The sequence below is a fragment of the Onychostruthus taczanowskii genome, unplaced genomic scaffold (assembly GCF_017590055.1).
Source record: "Onychostruthus taczanowskii isolate IOZ18803 unplaced genomic scaffold, ASM1759005v1 scaffold7, whole genome shotgun sequence".
NCBI classification, from domain to species: domain Eukaryota; kingdom Metazoa; phylum Chordata; class Aves; order Passeriformes; family Passeridae; genus Onychostruthus; species Onychostruthus taczanowskii.
The window spans coordinates 5,471,827-5,492,901 of NW_024504786.1; the positions used below are offsets into that span (position 1 = coordinate 5,471,827).

The 21,075-nt window shown below is 39.1% G+C and overlaps 1 protein-coding gene across 1 annotated transcript in view; it reads left to right on the forward strand.

Moving 5' to 3' along the window:
- The first annotated feature begins 224 nt into the window (after positions 1-224).
- AGBL4 (AGBL carboxypeptidase 4) overlaps positions 225-21,075 on the forward strand; it is an 880,299-nt gene continuing 859,448 nt past the window's right edge. The window contains exons 1-2 of the mRNA XM_041421668.1: positions 225-510; positions 17,380-17,502. Coding sequence (XP_041277602.1) covers positions 411-510; positions 17,380-17,502 — 223 coding nt within the window. The 5' untranslated portion in view covers positions 225-410. The remainder of the gene's footprint in view (positions 511-17,379; positions 17,503-21,075) is intronic.

Consider the following 21,075-nt stretch of genomic DNA (forward strand, 5'->3'; position numbering starts at 1 on the left):
GCGCAGTGACGGCAATTGCCGAGGTGCCGGGCAGCCACCAGGGAGCGAAAAACGAACCCTCCTTTCCCCGTCCGAGCAGCGCCGGTACACAGCGACCGCGGGAGGCGGGGAGGAGAGGGGCGGGCGCGGTCGTGCGGGAGGGAGCCGTGCTGCGTGAGGGGCGGGCGGCCGGCGGTGCTCCCCTCACGCCCCGCCCGCCGCCACCGCGGCGGCCGCCCGGCTGGGCGAGGATGGAAGCGGACGCTGCTTCCCTCGCAGGCTGTTCCCGGGCAGGCGCTCCCGGGAAAGGCTCTCTCCGGGCAGGATGAGCCCGGGAAGGCGCTCGCAGGGAAGGCTGTCCCCGGGCAGGCTGTCCTCGGGGAGGGCCGTCAGCCCCGCCGCCATGTTGGGGGGGGGAGCGGGGCTCCCCCATGGCGGTGACGCGCGTTGCCATGGCGACGGCCGGGCGGCGTTGGGGGGGTGGCGGGATGACAACAAATATGGCGGAGAGGAGCAGGACGGCAGAGACGGGTCAGTGCCAGCCGCAGATCGCCTGGGCGGGGGGAGAGGGGAGCCCCCCTTCTCCAGGGGCTTCTGGCGGTAGAGGGGGCCTGGCTCGCAGCGGAGTGCGGAGATGGAGCCCTTCTCCTGGGGGAAACGGGGCGGGTAGCACCTCTGGCCGAGGGCACTGAGGTGGTGAAGGGACCGCGGCAGAGGCTCCTGCCCGAGGAGCTGTGACGAAGGGCAAAGCTCCTTCCCTTGGGGGATGAGGAGAGTCTTCCAGGGACAAGGTGGTCGTGGGGAAAGCTCCTTCAGGCAGGTAGAGAGGGAAGAGCCCGCCTCGTTCCAGGCCTGCCTGAGCGGCGCTGACCCGCTGTGGCGTGGAAGGTGTGAGGGCCGGAGGCCGGCTCACCCGGCCGGCGCTGCGGGGCCGAGCCCCGGCGGGGCAGAGGAGGAGGCTGATGGTGGGGCAGCCTGCACCCTGCCCCGTCCTCCCGCACCCTGCTCCATCCTCCCTGGCACCCTGCCCCATCCTCCCGCAACCTGCCCCATCCTCCCGCAACCTGCTCCATCCTCCCGCAACCTGCTCCATCCTCCCGCAACCTGCTCCATCCTCCCGGCAGGGGCAAAGGTGGCGGTGGCGAAGAGCAGAGCAAACCGGCGGTGCAGAGGAGCTCCCCTTACACAAGAAACGACCGCCTGCGTGAATTAGCATGAGAAAATAATATATGAAGATACAGGTCTGGGACTGAAACTGCAGCACAAAGCTGGTAGCTTGCGGGTTGACCTGCAGGTGCTGCTTGACCCGTCTGGGAGGTGTAAAGTACCCGGAGGCTGCAGAGGGACAGCGAGCAGCACACCTGACAGCTCCCATCCCTTACACTGTTGCTGAGGATTTCTTTAAGGAAGGTGCCAAATGTTATTCTTCCTATTCAGGATGTATTAACAATGGCTTTAACTGTGTATGTGAGATAAGTTTGTCTGAAACGGAAGTTTTGTGTCTCCTCATAAATGATAAGGACCCTCTAGGTACAGGGGTCTTTCCTGTTGTAACAAAACACAGTTAAGGTCTTTTCCAATCCACGTGAAAAAGAAAGCTCTCAAAATATATTATGAAAATTAGAGATACTAACATTTGGAAGATGGAACAAAGATGACAGCATTCCTGAATATTTAATCTCCCACAGTACCATACATAAATTATCTGGGTTCCTGAACCAGGAGTTCATTTTCCCAGCCTGCTGTGTTAGCTGCTGCACCTCCACTTTTCAGCCTGAGATGTGGCTCCAAATAAATATGTATTACCCATAGAACTGGTCTTGAATTTTTGGTCCACTTAAGGTGAAAAAAAGGGATAACTATGTCAAATGCTGTTGTGTTCTGGGAAATGATACTACAGAGTCTACATCTAAATGGATTGTTCATATGGTTCTTAAGCTCCCTATGTTCAGCCATACTGTTTATGAACCCATGGAAAAACACTGTGAAGTTTATTATGTGTTGAACTAGTCCATGAAGCAGGTGATTATTTTCATTCTCTGCACTCTGCAACACTGTTAACGCAGGTGATCAGCTCTGCCTGGGCTGTGAATTGGGGAACAGATCTCTGGTGGCCATTGGACTTTGTCAGCTTTCCTTCCTACCCTCTTACCTGTACCATTGTCAGTAACTTCAACATGGAATGTAACTGTCATACTATTTCCAGATTAATTTACATTGTGTTCTCTGCTGTATTGCTTAAACCAGTGTCACAGTATTTGCTTTTTAATTTTAGCCTTGCCCAGAACTTTTCCCACTTCTCATCATTGCAGCTGACTAATCCATTATTTTCTCATAAATGTTGTGTTCCACCTTATGCTGAATTCATGTTTAGTTGCATGTCCTGGTCCATGTCTGCTTGAGTTACACAATGCTTGTCTGGCCACTTCGCAAGTTTAATTTGCAGGTCCTTCTGTTTTGGAGAAGCCAGATAAGGAATTAAAAATGCAAAGAACCACAAAGATAGGGAAAAGACCCAAAACCCCTAGAGAAAAGAAATCAAGCTTATGATCTTGGCCCACTTTTAAGAAAGGTCATGGAAACTAGGCTGTGAGAAAAAAAGATGGGATGTTTGGATTTTTTCTGATTGTCAACTGGCACTAAGTCAACAGGCAGGTTCTTTCCGTGACAAATCCCTCAAAGAATCTCTTTTTTCCTCCTCTTTACTGCTGGGTGACACTGACACTGCTGTTGAACACATAACTGGGGAATGTTCCTGCTGCATCCTCACTGCTTAGTGTGTCTTCATCATGTGTGAGATCTTGAGCAGTCGAGGAGATAAAGGAATGTAGCTCTGGAACCTGCATTTTGCACAAATGCAAGGAGAACAAAGCCATTACAGAAGGACTGAACATTGTTCAAACCACATAAATCAGTTTAGCCAGTGTGAGTATATTTTTTTTTTGTTTTGTTTGATATTTTTTTTTTTTACAGCAACATCATATTTTTAGTCGAGGATCAAAAAACTAATAACTCATCATCTCCTCATCTTGAAATACTGATTATTATTTGCAATTTTTGCATAAGGAAACTGTGTTTCAGAGAAATTGAAGGTAACTTACTCATGGTTTACAGCTGCACAGATTGCTGTGATGACCATTCTTTACTGATTTAGTTCAGAACCCAGGTCTGACAAGAGTCGATGTCAGAAAAAATACAGTGTGCACTTAGAGATAAGGGATTATAAAAATTAGGTTTCTTCCTAAAGGTTATCTGACAGTGAATTATGCACATCTAGCATGCTTTTGACCCCTCTAAACTCTTAGATTTGAAAATACACTGCGGCAAGACATTTTGTAAATTAATTATACTTAATGGAAAAATACATCTTTTTACAAAGCAAGAATTTTTCATTTCAGTTTTATTAGTATCTCTTTCTGTTATAGGGAAGTAAATATCTTAATCTGTCCTATATTGGTAATTATTATTACTCTTTTCCCTATATACAAACATTTTCATATTCTGTTCCATTTCCCTACTGAAGATTTTTGTTTCTCTTTTTGCAAATTTTTAACCTTTTATTTCTTTTTAATTGGGGAGGGGGATTAGGGCACACAGAATTGGACGAAGCATTTCAGAAGAGGGATTTCCGTCAGCTTCTAGTCTGCTGTTAGGCCCAGCATTGTTCTCAACATCATGGATTCAGTGCAATTTCAAGTAAAATTGAGACTTAATATGGAAGGTAGATTATCTCACACCTGTCTAGTACAGAGTTCATATTCTGCTGCTATCCTCACTGGACTAGGCAGACATCTGCTCTAATCCATTAAAATAGTTTCTGTATTCTGATGTTTGGTTAGAGTGCTGCAAATCAGCTCACTTTACTCTGAATTAATAATTTTGCCATTGTAGTTGGCGCCTTTGTCCTACTTGCTTTCTTGAAACAACTTTTTGCAGTAAACTCTGAATTTGTATGCATCCTATCTGGTTTTCCAGGCTGAAACCTTCATGTCTCAAACTGGGAATCCAACATAAAAGCAACGTAAATCTTCACAAATGAAGCTTGCAGGATGATGAAAATGATTGAGTGCAGTTAGTTACTCTCAGGAGCTTCTTGGTTGGACAGCTGCCCTTGCTGTCATAAACCTCTGGAAGATACAGGATACAGGAAAAGAACCAGTTTAGTTAAGTTTCATCAAAATCATGATGAATGTTATTTTTCCAGTTCTGTAGCAAAGAAGACATTTTAGCTTCTCTAAGGAAGGATTAGGAGTAGGTCATAGTGAGTACAGAATGCCTGTATTTGCTAAAGTTTTTGACCCACGAACCAGATGAAAGTGTTTTCCAATTTAGAATTTCACTAGTTATCTCATTCTCCCCAGGTTTCTGTTCAAGGCATCTGTATTACCTTCAGAGGACTTGCATCTGGAGACCTCAATGATCAAAGGGTGTAGGTTATCTCTGAGTTCTGTAATAGTTTTCTATCTGAGGCAACTGCATATTAGCCTGGATTGACAGTTCTAATATGTGTTATTCCACAATTGCTGGACATTTTGTGGATATTAGTATTTCTGGTATTTCATTGTGTCATCATCGCTGAAATCATAGCGAAAGCAAGGAAAGGCATTTACTCACAGTACTGGACAGGATATAAATAAATGTCTTTAGACCAAAAATCCTGGTTATCGGAATGAACAGGCTTCCCAGCTGAACGTGGAGTTTTTAATGTTTATTTACATGTCACAGTCAGTACCTTGCAGAGTGGTGTTGAGTCACATTTCATGTTAAGAATGTTTGGAATTTTCAGTGTTCACAGTGATGCTGTGACCTGGCTTCAGGGAGGAAATCTGCAAACGTCTGTTGAATGCTCAAGCCCCACCCAAAGTTTGTGTAGTAATTAGTGTTCCTAAAACACTCGGTGTTCAGCTCATTATTTTAGAGATCTGCATGTGAAGGGGCCAATAGAGCAGCTGTGTAAATGCTGCAGTGTTTTCTGATTGATTTCAATATCTTTCAAAAAAGAATAGTTATTTTTTTTAAAATATTTAATCATGTGGTATGACAACATTCTAGTATCAGACACATAACTGCTTTCTTTTCAGTGGCCTTAATTATTAAATAAAAAGCCAAACTAAATAAGAAAATAATTTGTCTTTAAATACAGGTTTTTTGATAACGAATTCACCAGCTTTATCATGAGGAAATTTAAAATAGGAGAGATCAGCTAATTACCTTAACAATAGTACTTAATCTTGGTCATTAAAATAACACTGTACATCAGCGGTACATCTGATTCTCCAGATAAACTTAATTTCTTCAATTGAATTAACTTTTCCTAAATGATTTCTGAATTTTAAAGTGTATACAAACAACAGAACTTGTTTTGTAATATGCACGACGAACCTGTGAGCATAGCAGAATTCCAGTGTTTGGGTAAAGACATTGCAGCCTTCGTGCTGGGAGGGATCTGCCCACTGTATCCTCCTATCAGCACGAGGAGGCTTCAAACATCAGTGGAAAACTGTGTGGGGACTGGGCCCAGCCTTGCAGATGTTCACACAGCAGAAAGAGCTGTTTGCAGTTGTTTATAAAATGCTGCAGGATAGATTTGTAAACAAATCTGAAATGGGATTTGTTCAATAAAGACATTTGCCAGAACTTACTGATTGCATTGGTACATTTCAGCCAGAGCAGTTGGAAGTCCAGGGGACATTAGAGAAAGGTTTCTTAATAAATCTGAGGCCCTTTGTAAACTATTTCAGTTTTAACTGAAATAATTTTAATTGTTAGCTGTATAAGTTGAAATATTCATTGAAGTTCTGTACAGAAATTAACTCTAGTCACTGTAGAAAGGTATTATAGTGATCATGAGACTCTGTTGCCAGTAGGCTGCTATGCAGGTACTTTCCAGTGTTTTTCAGTTATCCAGTGGAAAAAAAAAAATCCCCACTAGAAAAATTCACTGAAGAAGAGCTGCTAACGTATATTTGGTATTTAAAGCTTTGATCATATTTTTGTTACATAATTTGCCATATAAGGAGACCTGAGAAATACTAATGAAGGCTTTATACAGCCAGAAGATATAATTTCAGAAAAAGAAAGGAACAGGAGTATGTTAGGTGTTCCAGTTGCCATTTTTGAATGGTTTACCATTTCCTAGCCATATTTCATACATTTTTTTCTTTGACGAATAATCAAAGCTTGGAAAAGTTACTTACCTCAAGCCTCCCAACGTTTTTTCTTTCAGTGAAGTTCAAAGCACCCTATTAATTACTAGCACTTGTGAGAGGAGGCTTTTGAATTTGTAAAAAGTAAAATGAGACACATTGAGAATTTTAATAGGTTTTATACTGAAATTTGTAAAACAGAAGTTTCTGCAAGTTTCTTTAGTGTGGCTGTCACTGCTTTTAGTAGGCAAAAGTCTCATGCAAAAGACCAGATCAACCTCAGAATGCATTTCTTTGGCCTGCGTAGCTTTTCTGGTTTTGGAAGTAGAGCTATATATGCTGAATAAAATAGGTTTTTAGAGTCATGTCCCTGTGTTACAATGGAACCAGCCTGATCTTCACATGGGGCCACTACAAGGACTGTGACACTGAGATCTGCAGCACCAGCCCACCCTCCAGGTGGGACACCTCACACAACAGCTGTCAGCTGCCACAGGAGAGATGAACAACTTGTCTACACCGGGAAATTTTCCTTCCTCCTCTTCCTCTTCCTCCACACCTGCTTAGGGACAGAAGGAAATGGCTGAATAGTGATCACTACTTTTTAAAAAGTTTTTTAATGGAGATGTCTGATAACTTGGTAAGATAAAGCAGCAGCCCCTGGATAAAGGAGGTTCTGGAGGACATGGAGGGAGCTTGTGCAGCTGTTTCCTGCTGATGCCACTGAGATGCAGCCGTGCTGCTTTGCTCGCAGCAATGCTGCTGATGCAGAGCAGCTCCAGCACAGCCACCTGGGTGTGTGCACTCTTGTTTCTGGATTGTGCTGCTCTTTTCCAGAACCATGGGAATCTATAGAAACCAGCTTAGATTTCTCAAGTGATTCCCCAAGGTAGTTGGCATGCAGAATTGCCATGTTTAGATTGCACTGTACCTGAGCTAATAAGTTCTGGGCTCATGCTGTATCTGCCATTAATCTATAATGGAGGTAAACCAATTTACAATTAATTGAAGTTGGTTATGGGTACACATCAATGTATCCCGTATCCCAGCTTCTTTGTAGCATTGTCCTCACAACCAATTTTCTTGACTTTGCCACAGAGGCCAAGCCTGCCATTTAAGAAGTGCTGTATTTGTTAACTTTGGGTTTTTACATAAAATTCTTGAAGTAATTTTACTATTTGTATGTTGGAATGGTTTGGAAAACTGCTCTACCAAAATAATAATGACTTCAATTTCATTTTGTCACAGGCTCTCAAACTCGGAATGTGGACTTCAGTATTAAATCTAGGGCTCTCATCCTGCAAATGCTTGGCAATGAATTTGATGTATTTGTGTACAGTAAATGCTTTTCGTGACTGGTTCTATTTCAGGATAAGTAATGTATAAATGTTAGAGACTAAAACGTATATGTTCTTACATATATTTTCTAATATACGTATGTATCCCTGTCCTCTCAGTATGTTAAACTCCCTGATTTCATAGTTTCATTATGTAAAAAATCCAGCATAGAAAAGGGGATGGAGGAAAAAGTAGTTGTCTTAAATTATTATTATTAAATTAATAAGCTCTCTAATGATTCCATTTACCTACTAATTCACAGAGCTGTTTACTTAGCAGTGGATCTCACAATCATGAGTGAAAACTGGCAAGATTTTCCTTTTACATTTTGTTTCATAAGCACCTTGAAAAATGTGTTGAATTTCAATCTCCACTAAAGCAAGTGGAACATCAGTTCCCGTGAATCACCAGAGCAGAGCAGCAGGAATCCATCGCAAAGGGAGCCCGTTTGGATTCATTGCAGCTCTGCTGATGTGTTTTCATTTGCAATAAGCAGCAGAGGCACTTTGCCATTACAGACAACTTCAGTGCTGGGAAGCCTGGCAAGTGACTATCAGGTTTTCATGCATATAAAATGCAGATGAGGTAGTATGGTGTGTTTGATTAATGAAAAATTCCTCAAATAACCTATACAAATCCAAAAGCAACAGCATTATTTCATGGGAGCTGTCTATGTGAAATAGGATTGTGAGATAAACTTGGCTCTGTACTACTTACCTACACCCAAAGCCTGTGGTGCTCCAGAACAGCAGATGTTTTGTAACTAGGCACAATACCACTATATCTGCTGGTTATTTTATTTCTGAGTGGTACAAATAAACAGTAATTTGATCTCAGAGCATTCTTTGTGTAAGCCTTCTTGAAGGTGGAATTTTTGGCTTGTGTTCTGAATATTTGAAATATTTTGTATGCATTTCATATTCCCATAAATATTGTATCAACTTAGCATTGTATCAGCTTAGCTAAAAAAACTGCTGAATATGCTGTATTAGTTAGTAGTGTTCTCTGTAGTTTTATTCCTGTTATGTTGCTGATGCAAGACAGTTAATAGATCGTTTGTTTTTGCTGATACTTTTTAATGTTAGAAAGTGGGAATTCTGAAATTTTTTTTTCTATACGGTGCTTTGTGAATAAAATAAAACCGCAATGATCTAATTGTTTGAAATTAAATACTAGGTTATGTTCTTAAATAAAGGGAATGTGAATGGGCAGTGCTTGGATCAAAGATTCTCAATAGTTTAAAATAGTACTTTTTGGAATGGACTTTTGAAAAGTAAGGAGAAAGGAGTTGTTTCAATGAGTAATTATAACTATGGAAGTAACTAATAGTGTAATTGATTTCAGCAACCTGAGGGAACAAATTATTTCAGAAGTAGTACTAAAATCCCCAAATTATTTTAAATATGCAATAGTGAAAAGGAGTGTAATTCAAAAGTGAAGAAACTGTGGCTGAAAACTACTGCTGGCTTAAGTTAACTGGCAGAAGACATCCCTACATCCCTAAACAACAGGTGAATAGGAAGCAAGATCCAAAGGAAATACCAGTTTAACCCAAAGTAGAATACAGGAATGGTGTTTAACAACCAGGATGGAAATTGTCTGTGCACCAAGGTTGCCCAGGTTTCAGTTACTGCACTAAGGATGGAAGCCCAAGCAGCTGCAGTCACCTTTGTTCCAGTCACTTGGGAAATACAAGGTCTTGAACATACAAGATGGTGCTGTACAAAGGTGCTGATGTATTTCTCTGCAGGATTTTGTGCCTGCCCTGGAGTCCTCATGGAAGGCCCAGTTTTCCATGGATAAAGATTCATTACCACCACAATGATATTAGTGATTGAGTCAGAAATTGAATTGAAGTCTCCTGAACTCATGAATTAGTGATAATCAAATATTTTTTTAAAAATTTGGGCAGGTGCATCTGCAGGAAATTTACAGTAGTTGCACTTTAGGTATGAAAAAATTTAAAATAGCTGTTAATAGTGGGTTTGGTGTATTGCCACAGCTGACCTGTGCTGAGGCTCACCAGGCTGATTGCTTATGAAGAATAGCTGAGAATGAGATAAAAGCCCTATCCAAATTAGAAAGCACAGCTGTATTCCCTCAGTGCTAGCTCTGGAATAATGTCTGTGATCCAGCTTGCTAGCTCAGCATCACAGCTATGCTGTCTCCCTTTGGCCTTCCTGGGATTCAGCAGATAAGCTCATGCTTCCACACTAAGGCATAGACATCTCTTTAAATATAAATTTGGAAAGTTCCCGTTCAATCAGCAGACATAGTAAGCCATGAAAAATGCCAGGAATTTGGCATGAGCAGGCTAATTTTCATAAACCAAAAAGTGCTGTTTATGTGTTCCATACTTGACCTTGCTGATATTCTTCAAAGACTTCCATAGGACTTCATACTTAGTATTTTTATGAGATGTCTTTTGTGGGCAAACATTTTGAATGTGATAGTCACGGCTGAGGAGTCTGAAAACTAGACGAGAAATAATGCCTTGGCCATTTGCAAAGCTGAAATCAGCTTCCTTCTCTGCTATATCAAGAATATTTATTACCTGTTGAGTCTTTTTCAGTTTCCCAGCTGAGAATCTGTTGGTCCCCAAAAAACGAGACACACAAAGTTGTTAACTTGGAGAGATTAAACTTTGTTAGTCACTAAAGGCTATATAATCTTGGGTCAGGGTCACTGCATTGGTTGCTACATCTAAGATGCTTTATTTACATTTAGCTTGGCTCAATGTGAGTTATCTTTAGTTTAGAAATTTATTTTTTCATGACTTCTTCCAGTTATGCTGTCAAGTTTAAGCAAGATAACGTGCTTTTGTTAAATCAGTGCCTCACACCCTGTACAGCTGAAACATGGGTATATACATATTATCCAGGAGTATATATGGGTTTATACACAGCATGTATCCATGAATCTCTCCCTTTCCTTCCTCTTCTTCTATGCTCCCTCAGATACAACAAAAACCGAGGTATATAAAAGCTGATTTGTTTCAGTATTAAATATCATGGGAAATATTTACAGCACTTTAGGATGACACCAGTAAATACTAGTGAGTAACTTCAAGCACCACCATCTTTTTCCAGTTTTGTGAGAACTATCAGGTTTTGCCCTTACCTGAAATTTCTTCCACTACAATTCCAAACCCTGCAATTGCCTGCCTGCTTGACTTGCTATTTCTTGCAGGTCACATGCCCTCCTTGTCTTTGGGAAATCAGTTGTATACAAATTTCAGAAAGATATGGGATGCCATGGAAGAGTTTCACTTCTTGAAGTTCTGTGGGATCAGTTTTAGCTCTTCCATTCTCTTCCTTCCTCAGAACCCCTAGTCACAGATTTTCCCCTGGAATGGTAGGAACATCCCCAATTTTTTTTTTCTTGACCCAGAACATGAATTGCTGTGTATCCTTTGATGTTTCAGCATCTTCTCTCATTCACATGCAGAGCTAATTCTCTGAGCCATCCCTTATTTCCCAGAAAGGATGGACTTGCTGATACTTTTTTGCGGATGCAGCTCTGAGGACTAGTTCAACTTAAGTGCTGTTATCTTCTCTTTTTTCTGCTAGCTGGGGTTGCATATTATGTACTATAATTTTGTTTACTGTTTATATATTTTATGCTTTTGTGTGATGTGGTTTTTTTACCTAAGTATTGCTGCTATAGCAACTGTTGCATCATGTGATACCTTTGATGTTATCAAGATAGCAAATACTTGTTAAAAATAAAAATATATATAATGAAATTCACTGATCCTTACAATGTTTTTAAATAAACATCTTTTCAGTTAATGTATTTAATACAACTGTATTTTCATTATTTTTATTTTTCATTTGTGGTAGAATTTTAGTTTAGAGCTTATAAATGCAGCAAAAAGAGTAATGGATTTTTTTTTTCTTCATTGCTGAGTTCAAAGCATTAATTGCTTTTTAAAATTTTCGGTAGAAAAATTTGTTCATACTTTCTTGGACACTTTGGATTTCACTAAAGTGATACAAAAAATTTCATTGCCATTTGTCTCTAACAGAAAGGTATATCCTTGGGGATAGCCCACACTGAGATAATAAATGAGTAATCTTGACGTAAAGCATTTAGGTTGAAGATTGGAGACAAACATCACATACGAAACAAGTGCAAGTCCGCACAAGCTGACTTTTCTTCTTTTTCTATAAACTCATAAGACAATGCCAGCCCCTGGGAGTGAGGAGTCATTGTACAGGGCAGTATCTGTCTGCCAAATATCTCCAGTTCAATGTTCCTCATTGGAATTTGGACAGGAGCTATAATCAACCTTGGGTTGATAGTTGTGTCTCTATGTGGATCTGGTCTTTTTGAAAGGACCATGTAATGGAGATTTCTCATCACCTTTTCACACTTGACCAGCCTGGTGGCCAATGCTGTATTTTGGGCTAAGCACCTCGTGTACCTTTTTGTCCCTACTTGCCCTGGGCTTTCTGCTCAGTATGTTGCAGGCAAAGTCCTCTTTGTGGTGCCACTGAGCCTCTCATAGGCACCCCACATTGTCACCAGCTTTAGTGATCATTTTGCTTTACATACTTGCACATAAGAACAAGATTTTCCACCCTGAGCTTTGACTCAGATACCAATTCCACACCTTCTGCTAGAGTAAAGGAGTTTGGGTATTTGCATCTAAAGAGGCACGAGGTATTTAGATCTACTTGTACTTCTAACCCAAAATAAAAATTAATGGTGGATTAGCTAAGGAGTTGTGTTAGGAAAGTTGAAAGGTAATATTGTCTGGTAGTCTCTGAAGAAAGAGTAACTTGTGCAATAAATTAAAGACCCAAACCATAAATTTTGTTTCCTTCCTATTACGCTACCAACCACAAGCTCTTTCAAGTCCCTGGCAGTAAGATGGCAGTTTATTTCTACTGACTACTTTCAGAACTTGTGAATCTGTACAAATCTCAGAATTTGCCTGATAATCTCTGTTAAACTACAGTTCATCTTTACTTTGCTTGTTTTCTTGAATATGAATATCATCTCAGTTTGGAGACAGACTTGACAAGCAGTCTGTTGGTCAAACCGTAGGAGGAAAGTCATTGAAGAGACAATTGCTGCAAAGCTGCTTTATCTCAAATTTGGTTTTTAAATGACAACATGATGTTACTATTTTTTAGAACTAGTCCAAGCTATATGACAATGCCTTCTTGTGGTAACCAGTGTTTTCCTTGCTGGACTTTTGAAATAGCTAATGGTGACAGAATGGGCACAGTACGCCAGTGTGATGCAGCAGGTGTGGCTGGTACCATGCCGGGTATTCTCTCAAACCCTGGGATTTGTAGTCTAAATACATTTTTTTCCCTTTCTTTTCAGATCACAGTGCCTGTGATTTAAGTACATTTCAGACTGACAGCACTTTGCAGTATGTTTAGATTCTCCAGGTCATGCCCAAGCCTTGTTTCGGGATACCTGACTGTGAAGATCAAAATGACAGTTGTGTTTTCTTCTTTTTCTTAGCATTTTTAAGTCAATAGAGCTGGAATTCCAAGTTCCTGACTGCTGCTGCCTGTAGGATTTTTAGAATGGCTACAGAGCATTCAGAAGTCCTAGCAGAAATAGCTTGCCTTCCATTTCTGAAGCCTAGGGACAATGATATAAAAACTTTTATTAAAAAAAAAGGTCAAAGAACAAGAGATCATAATCAGCTATTAGACTATAGACCTGTACTAATGCTATAATTTAAAAGAATTTTGCTAAAATGACATTGTTTTCAGGTTTGTGGAGCAGACTGTTATTGGCATAACATCCAAAAGTGCTGCTTAGCCAAAGCATGAGTTGAGCAGTGTTCATCTGGAGACTTGGAATGTTTTGGAGCTAATAGAAATTGCTGTTGGTCATTTGAATTAATTTTTTTTTGTTGCAAACTGTACTGAGAGTTCAGATTCCCTTCTTTGTGTTTGTTTCTATTAAGAGTGTGGTTCAATGCTGGTGGAGCATTTCTGGGATACCTAGAAACTTTAACTGGCCCCTGGATGACAGGGATCTGGCTATTAGGTCTTTATACCATAGATGTTTCCAGCAGCAAAATGTATTCTAATTTTATTCTAAAATAAGGATCTCATGGGAGAATGCAGGGTATCTTGATAACATTTGTAATTACAGAAAGACTTCTACAAAGTTTCCTTGCAGTTGTTGTAGGTTTTTGTGTTACCCCACCTTTCTAATTGGCTGTCATTGTTAGGCAGTGTGATTAGAAGAAAGATGCAGGTTTTCCAGGCAAATTCCCGCTATATTTTTCCATGTCTGTTTTAATGTAGCTGTGCTCTCCTGCCTAATGTAGCATGAGAGGAGCTGCTGGCTGCTTACTCTGTGAGTTTTCATGTTTGGCACTTCTGAAAGCTGGGCTTGTTGTTTACCCAATCCAGAGTCCCTGTTACTTTCTGAAAAGGTACCTTCCTCTATAAACTACAGTGTTTAAAGAAAATGTACTTAAATTTGAATGTTGTTTATTGTAGGAAATACTGATTTAATCTTTTCCTAAATTAAAAAAAAAAAAAGTTGGCTTTACCCTTTGAATTTAAGAAGGGCAAAGAAACTCTGGAAATTTCCAAACTCTCCCTCCACGAATCCCAGTCTCCTGGAACTGATTCTATTCATTTTCACTAGTTTGATGTGAAATATATCCACAATGACAATAGTGATGAATGCAGATACCAGAAGACTCTGACCAGGTTTTATTTTAAAGCCTTATATACTTATAGAGATTTCAGGCACCCACAGATTTTATACCTGATAGAAAATTACTATTAAAGTTTAATACTGCAGTAAAAGTAAATCCTAGGGATTTGCTGGAGCCTCCTGGAGTTTAAGCTATGAAGAATTAGAATAAAATAGCTATGTGTCTTACAACCCATAAGAAAAATAATTGACAAAATAAGAACTACATTCTGAGACAATTTCTTTGCCAGGTTTTGCCTTTGCTTGTCTTATCTAACCTTTTTTTCAAAGGAGAATCTGGTCTCCTTAAGTGGAATGTGCAGGATGTACTTCAGTTAATTCTCTTCTTTCCCTTTCTCTTTGATTCAGATTGAAGAGCTATTTCCCTTCCCCACAAGGTTCTGTCATACATCCTTGCCTCCAGCCAGGAAAATCTGCTTAGGGCTCCCCAGTTGTGAGGACAGGATCTCTGTATTGGCCAGAGGACTGGAGCCCAGGATAGCTGTTCTCTCCATCTGAGGGTGAGGATGTGTTCCCAGCACCGCTCTCTGCATCTGCTGAGCGCACAGGCGTGAAGCCATGGTTTATAATGGACTCATGCAGGCTCCTTTTTGGGCAGTTCTCTGGCCTTGTCTTTATCACCCAAGGAGAACATGCCAGAAGGGACGTGGTGCTGTTGTGCTGTTTAATAATTTGAAGTTCAAAGACAGCAGTTTTGCATGTTTAGAGATTAAAGATAATATAACTCAAAATACAACAACACTGCATCCTGAATATTCTAATTACTGTGGAATAAAGAACATGCTAGGAGAGTAATATTGTTAAATGACTATGATTTGCAGGCTATTTGATGATTTTATTCTCATTCCTGGAGGGCTACATTAGGTCAGGAGGAGCAGATGGAAACTTTTTGCTGGGACACAGTTACTTGACAGCTTCCTTCTGCATTGTGTAAAGTCTCCATTGGCAGATTTTCTAAATTGCCAGGGAGATGTAAATCTCTCTTCTGCCTGCTTTTCCTCCACTGTTTTATGGTGGCAGTGCTATGAATGTAATCTTTTCTAGTTTCTTCATCTTTAAGTGGTGTTTCCCAGTTATCTTCTACAATTTCTAAGAGGTCTGTTACTTTTAGCTGAGGTTCAAAAGTAACATTTACCAAGAGGAGTCCAGTCTTCATACAACTCTACTCAGGTGACTCCCTGCCTCCAATTCTTTCACTTTGGTCCCTGGCAGTTCAGGCACTCATGGTGATTTGCAGGTTTTCCACTCATTTTTCTTTGTTTCCTCAATTCCACAATGTTTGATTGCAAATGACCAACTTGACTAATCTTAACTGCAAGAGGTATGTATTAATCCAGCTCAGGTGAAACTGAGGAAGTGGTTTTCCTCTGGCTGCTGCTCTGCACTGCAGCTTGCTCAATCCAGAGGGTGAATTTTATCAAGGGACAGGATCACAGCCATGCTGATGCACAGATGCCCCATCCAGGCCTCAGTTTGCCTCTGGTGTTCCCAGGCTTTAAGCAAATTGTATCAGCACGCTGGTAAAAAACATCCAGCTAAAATATCCTAAGTATCAATTATACACTTAAAGAAAACAATTTAAATGCCACAGATTTCTGTCTGTGGGTAATTATCCAGTCTAAAACAAATAACCCAGAGGTTACAAATAATAATTTTGCTAAAAAATACTGTCATGCATTATTAAATATCTACAGTTTTAGATTATGATAAAGTAAGAAAAGGTCTAAATTCTGTTTGTTCTGTAGTACTTCCCAAAGAAAGTTCCAAATTTCTTCCTAGGGAAGAATATGCCAAATATTGACCTGGATTTGCGTATTTTTTAATGTGGGATTTATGTACCTGTGAAAATATGGGTATATGATAGAAAGCCTGACAGACCCTTTAACTATGGTGTCACTAATACATTGATATAATTTGTTGCCTCAGCTAAGGTGTTTTGCCTCAAGAGGTGGAATACTTTTATGTATGGAAAGGTCACTTTTAATTAATAAGCTGTTTTCCCCATTCAGGGACAATATGAATTGCTTGTAACATTTGTGTGAAATAGTTTTCAATATAAAAATAAAACAAATTGAGCTTTATGTCACATTTATCATCCCCCATAACCCATTTAAATGTCAAAAAAATCAGTACAGACCAAAAGTCTATTTCTAGAAGCCTTAGTAGCCCTATTTATCAGAGTGAAATAAGATATTATCATCCCATTATCCCATCACATGCCTTCTGCACTTGAAGCCATACCATTTCTTCATTTTCTGTTATACAGAAGATAGCTTTTCTATTGTTAAATATTTCTTGTCCAAGCTGTAAGTAGTGAAGAAAATGCTGAGTGTGTCTTACACTATAATATAAATGTATGATATAATATACAATTATTTGTTTGCTTTGTTATGCATATCTCAAATGGAAAAAAAATTAGTGGTCTTCTGTCCCTATTTGGAAACAAATATTTTGCAGACTGCAATTTATTATTATAATTTTACTGTAAGGATAAGCTTTCAGTGTATTCAGTACTCATGTATTTTGACAAAAATCATGCCATTGTGTGGAAACTTTATGTCCTTCTGCATTTTACTGTGAAATAATGCCCCATTAAAAATATAATTATTCAAGTTCTTTTTCTGAGTTTTGTTTCCTAACAAGGAGGGCTCAGATTGTCACATGGCTCTATTGGTGTATATATCTTCATTCTAAAAATTCTAAAATTTCAAATATGAGTGGGACTGAACAGTCTTAAAGGTTCTAAGTTCATTTAAGATGCATGAAAATAGGCAGCAGGGTAGAGGAAGAAGATCCCATTAATGCTGGTAGAGAGGAAGATGCTTCTGAGGGTTGTGATAAAGAACCTGATGAGGAGTTCAGTTCCAGGAATCCAGCAGGATCTAGAGCTAGATAGTTCCTGTTGAAAGAAGTAGATCTAGCTGAATATCAGACTAATGTATCTGAGAGGGCTTAGCCACAGATCATAAACATACAAGAAACCAGGCTGGGTGGTTTGTCCCTTAGAGAGGCTTTAACAGATTATTCCATTATTATATCAAAATTCTTATATACACTTTGAAAAGAAAGAATGAATTTACTGGTGCAGATGTTAAATTGTGCAAATTTTATTTTATGTAGAAATGTGTGGGGAAGTAGCCTTCTGCTGGTTTTTATATATTAAATATATTTTGTTTTATGCTCATGGGGTTTTTTTTCCATTTTACTGCAACAGGCAGTGCCATCGGAAGTGATGATATCATAGCAGGGAACGTGAGCAAGTACATTGTTCTCCCGGCTGGTTACTGCGGACAGCCCAAAAAAGGACATCTTATATTTGATGCCTGTTTTGAAAGTGGTGAGTATTTTCAGCATTATGTTACCCAGTTGTCAATATATTAACACTTTAAACTCCATCACTCATCTTTTTATGAAGTGTCTTAATTATAAAGAAGACTTACATTAAATACTACTTAACAAATTTAGCTGATTCCCTTCAGTCACAGTATGACTTCAAATCAGACTTCAAATATCAAAAAGGTTGTGAAGTTTGCTGTTGCCTACAATAAAAATTTAATCAGGTCCATCTTTAACCACATGTCAACACATAACTGGATTTTATTCTGTCATTATTTATGTGGTAGTATTTATGTATTTATGATGTAGTATTTAAAATGTGCTATTTAAAATTTTAATTTAGAAATTTACTGGGGCAGTTAACCCAGTAAAGTGCCAAGCCCATCCTTGCATAATTAGAGAGTTTTAAAAACGTGTATGTGCTGTCTTTAAATATATTACTTTGGATTTCCTGTGGCCTGATCCTATATTGCTGAGGTTAATGGAAGTTCTGCCTCTGATGTCAATAGGAGAATTAAGCTTCAGGAAGCTTCTGGAAACTGAAAGAGAAAGTATTTTTACAGGAGTTATAGTTAGCACATTAATTTAAAGAGTAATTTTATTTGCTTATATGCATGTGGACTATGTAGGTAAATATATCCATGAAAATGTAGCATTGTTTAAATTTTTGTGTTACATACATGTGTGCTATCAGATTTTTAGCTTAATTCTATTATTACTGGCTTTCAGACCTACAGAGCACTGTTAAACACCATATGTAGGAAAGGCATTTGGCAGATAAACCATAGTTTTCAGCATGGTTTATGTGAGAGGTGATGGTAATGCCAAAACTAGTGTCTTGTAAAATGAGCTTTTTATAAAGAGTTACATCCCTTAGGGTAGAATACTGGCTGCCAGTTCCTGGATTAATATTAAATTGAGTTATTTAAATCCCGTGATTACATTATGTAAAAAGTGCAAATGATGCAGTGAACAATAAAGAGTATTTTTTTTAAGGTGTGTCTCTGAAGGTTCAGACAATAGTTCTGTATTTTTAAACATACTTTGGGTGCTATTTCATAATAGTTATGTGGGGTTTTTGCATTTTTGTATCAGAAAACAGCTTAAGAAATGAATCATGGCCAAGCTGGGAAATTTGCTTTATTGTGCTAAACTTCTCTGCAATGAAAAAGATCAGTAGCAGTCATCAAATTATTTGTGAAGTATTGTGAGTCATTGCATGATGGTTTAATTCCAGTTTTTGAACAATGGAATTAATTATATTTTAAATTAAAATGTTTATTCTGTCCAAAGGTAATGTTCATGGTTTACATACTTTGGTAATAATAGAATATGATAGAAGCAGGTGCTATTTGAAATACTGTATTTATTTACACTGTAGCATGATGAGGCTGTGATGTTGCTTTGCATATTCAGACATTTCCAAAACACAAATGTGAATGAAATTAATACCTTCATTTACTTTCTCATGATGATAATGTATTAGCAAGAGTGAGAGTAATATTGTGTACACTTCATATGTAAATTCACTTCATCTTTTGTTCTATGTCAGCCAAGTAATTGCTTAGAGTACCTTTACTGCTCAAAGCAAATTAACTGATATTGGATAACTTCTGAAATTGTTGTTAATAATGAAATCTATCCCACCCTATTGTCCAAACAGTAGGATACAACATTTATAAGACTGTTTAGATGCTCTTTGACTACTGCCTTAGCTATAATATCCTATTGAAATTACCTGTTTTTCAAAGAACAGGTGGTAAAACTGACCCCACCTGCAGTACTGCCCCCAGCTTTGGGGTCCCCACAAGAAATACAGGAACCTGCTGGAGGGACCCAGAGGAGGCCACGAAGATGCTCCAAGGACTGGGGCACCTTTCCTATGGAGACAGGCTGGGAATACTGGGCTTGGCTGGCCTGGAGAAGAGAAGGCTCTGAGGAGACTTCTGTGGCCTCTCAGTATGTAAAAGGGGTCTATAAAAAAGGTGAAGAAAGACTTTCTCCTAAGGCCTGTGGGGACAGGGCAGGGAGAAAGGGGTTTAAAATGAGAGAGGGTAGATTTAAGTTGGCTGTGAGGAAGAAATTGTTTACAATGAGGCTGGGGAGGCACAGGCTGCCCAGAGAAGCTGAGCACCTTGGTCTAGTGGAAGGTGGCTCTGCCCACAGCAGGGGGGTTGGAACAAATGATATTTATGATCCCTTCCAACACAAGCCATTGTGTGATTCTAAAATAGAAGTTGTGTTGAGTGTAATTCCATAAGTGGCTCTTCTTTTTTTTTGGCTGTATTCTCTGTTTTCTTGAAAGGTCTGGTTGATTGAAAGAAAATACCTATTTTTCAATGACTGTTTTATATTGTAGAAATGGAAGTAAACAGATTTCAGAATAGAGAAGGAGTATTAAACTTGTAGAAATCAGGAAAAATATTAATACATGCAGAAGAAATGCTATTTAATGCAGTTTCATTTTTGTTATTGCTATCATTATTGTATTAAATAGCATTGAAAAGTATGAATTTGTCTGAGACAGAGGTGTGTTTTTATGTACTCTGGAAATCAACGTCCAGCTTGCTGTTTTGAAGTGCCGTGCTTTCAAAAAATCATAAAAAATAGAATTGGGCATTGGGATTTCTTTTTAGGCCATTCTGTTGTTGAGAGGTAAAATAAACTATTTTTGCCATTCCTGACAGATGTTTATCTTTTTCAGAGACTTTCAGTGAGTTTCAATGAGAAAGCAGCAATCCATTCTAACACTGCAATTTGCTCAATATAAGAAACATTTTCTTTCTATGTAGAAATGTTCTTACCAAAAAGGCATTAATTCTTGTCCAGTCCTATAGGCACAGAAAGCAGATTATTCCTTTTTTCTTTGACTTAATGGAAAGCTGCTATCATATCTTTCCTTGGCCTTTCCCTCCTCAGGTTAAATAACTGCTATTTTTTTCAATGGTTCCTTAGTGCTCACATTTTCCAAATTTTCTCTCATTCTTTATTTCCTCTGGCCTATCTCCAGCTGTTTTTCTTTCCTCTGGCCTATCTCCAGCTGTTTTCTGCCTTTCTTGATTGGCAGTGGTCCAAGGTGAGCATGATACTCAGATAAGCTGGTGCCAATCCTATGTAGAGTTTATTACATGACATGCCTTGCAATCTATTTACTTCTGCAATGTGACAGTCCAATCTTTTTCACAATAGCATGGTACTGTTGACTTCTATAAAACTTGTGAACCCTAATACTGTCCAGGTCCCTTTCTGAAGGAGCTAAACCAGCTGGTTCCTTGCACTTTACTTACCCTTAATGAATCTATTACTAGGGAAAAAATCATTGCTGTAAAATAAATGCAATTACTGAAAATGAAGAAAGGTGCCTCAGCCCTTTGTCATATTAATAACTGACAGAGGAATAAAGAAGATGGAGAATTATCAACATACAAATATGTGAGGAATTTGTGTTTCCCATAGTTCAAGCTAGTATTCTGCCCGGAATCTTCCTTGTTATCTTTATTAATATTTAAGAATATATACAGCCAAAAGAAAGTTTTTACATTGATTTATCATTAGCATGAAAGAAACTGATGAA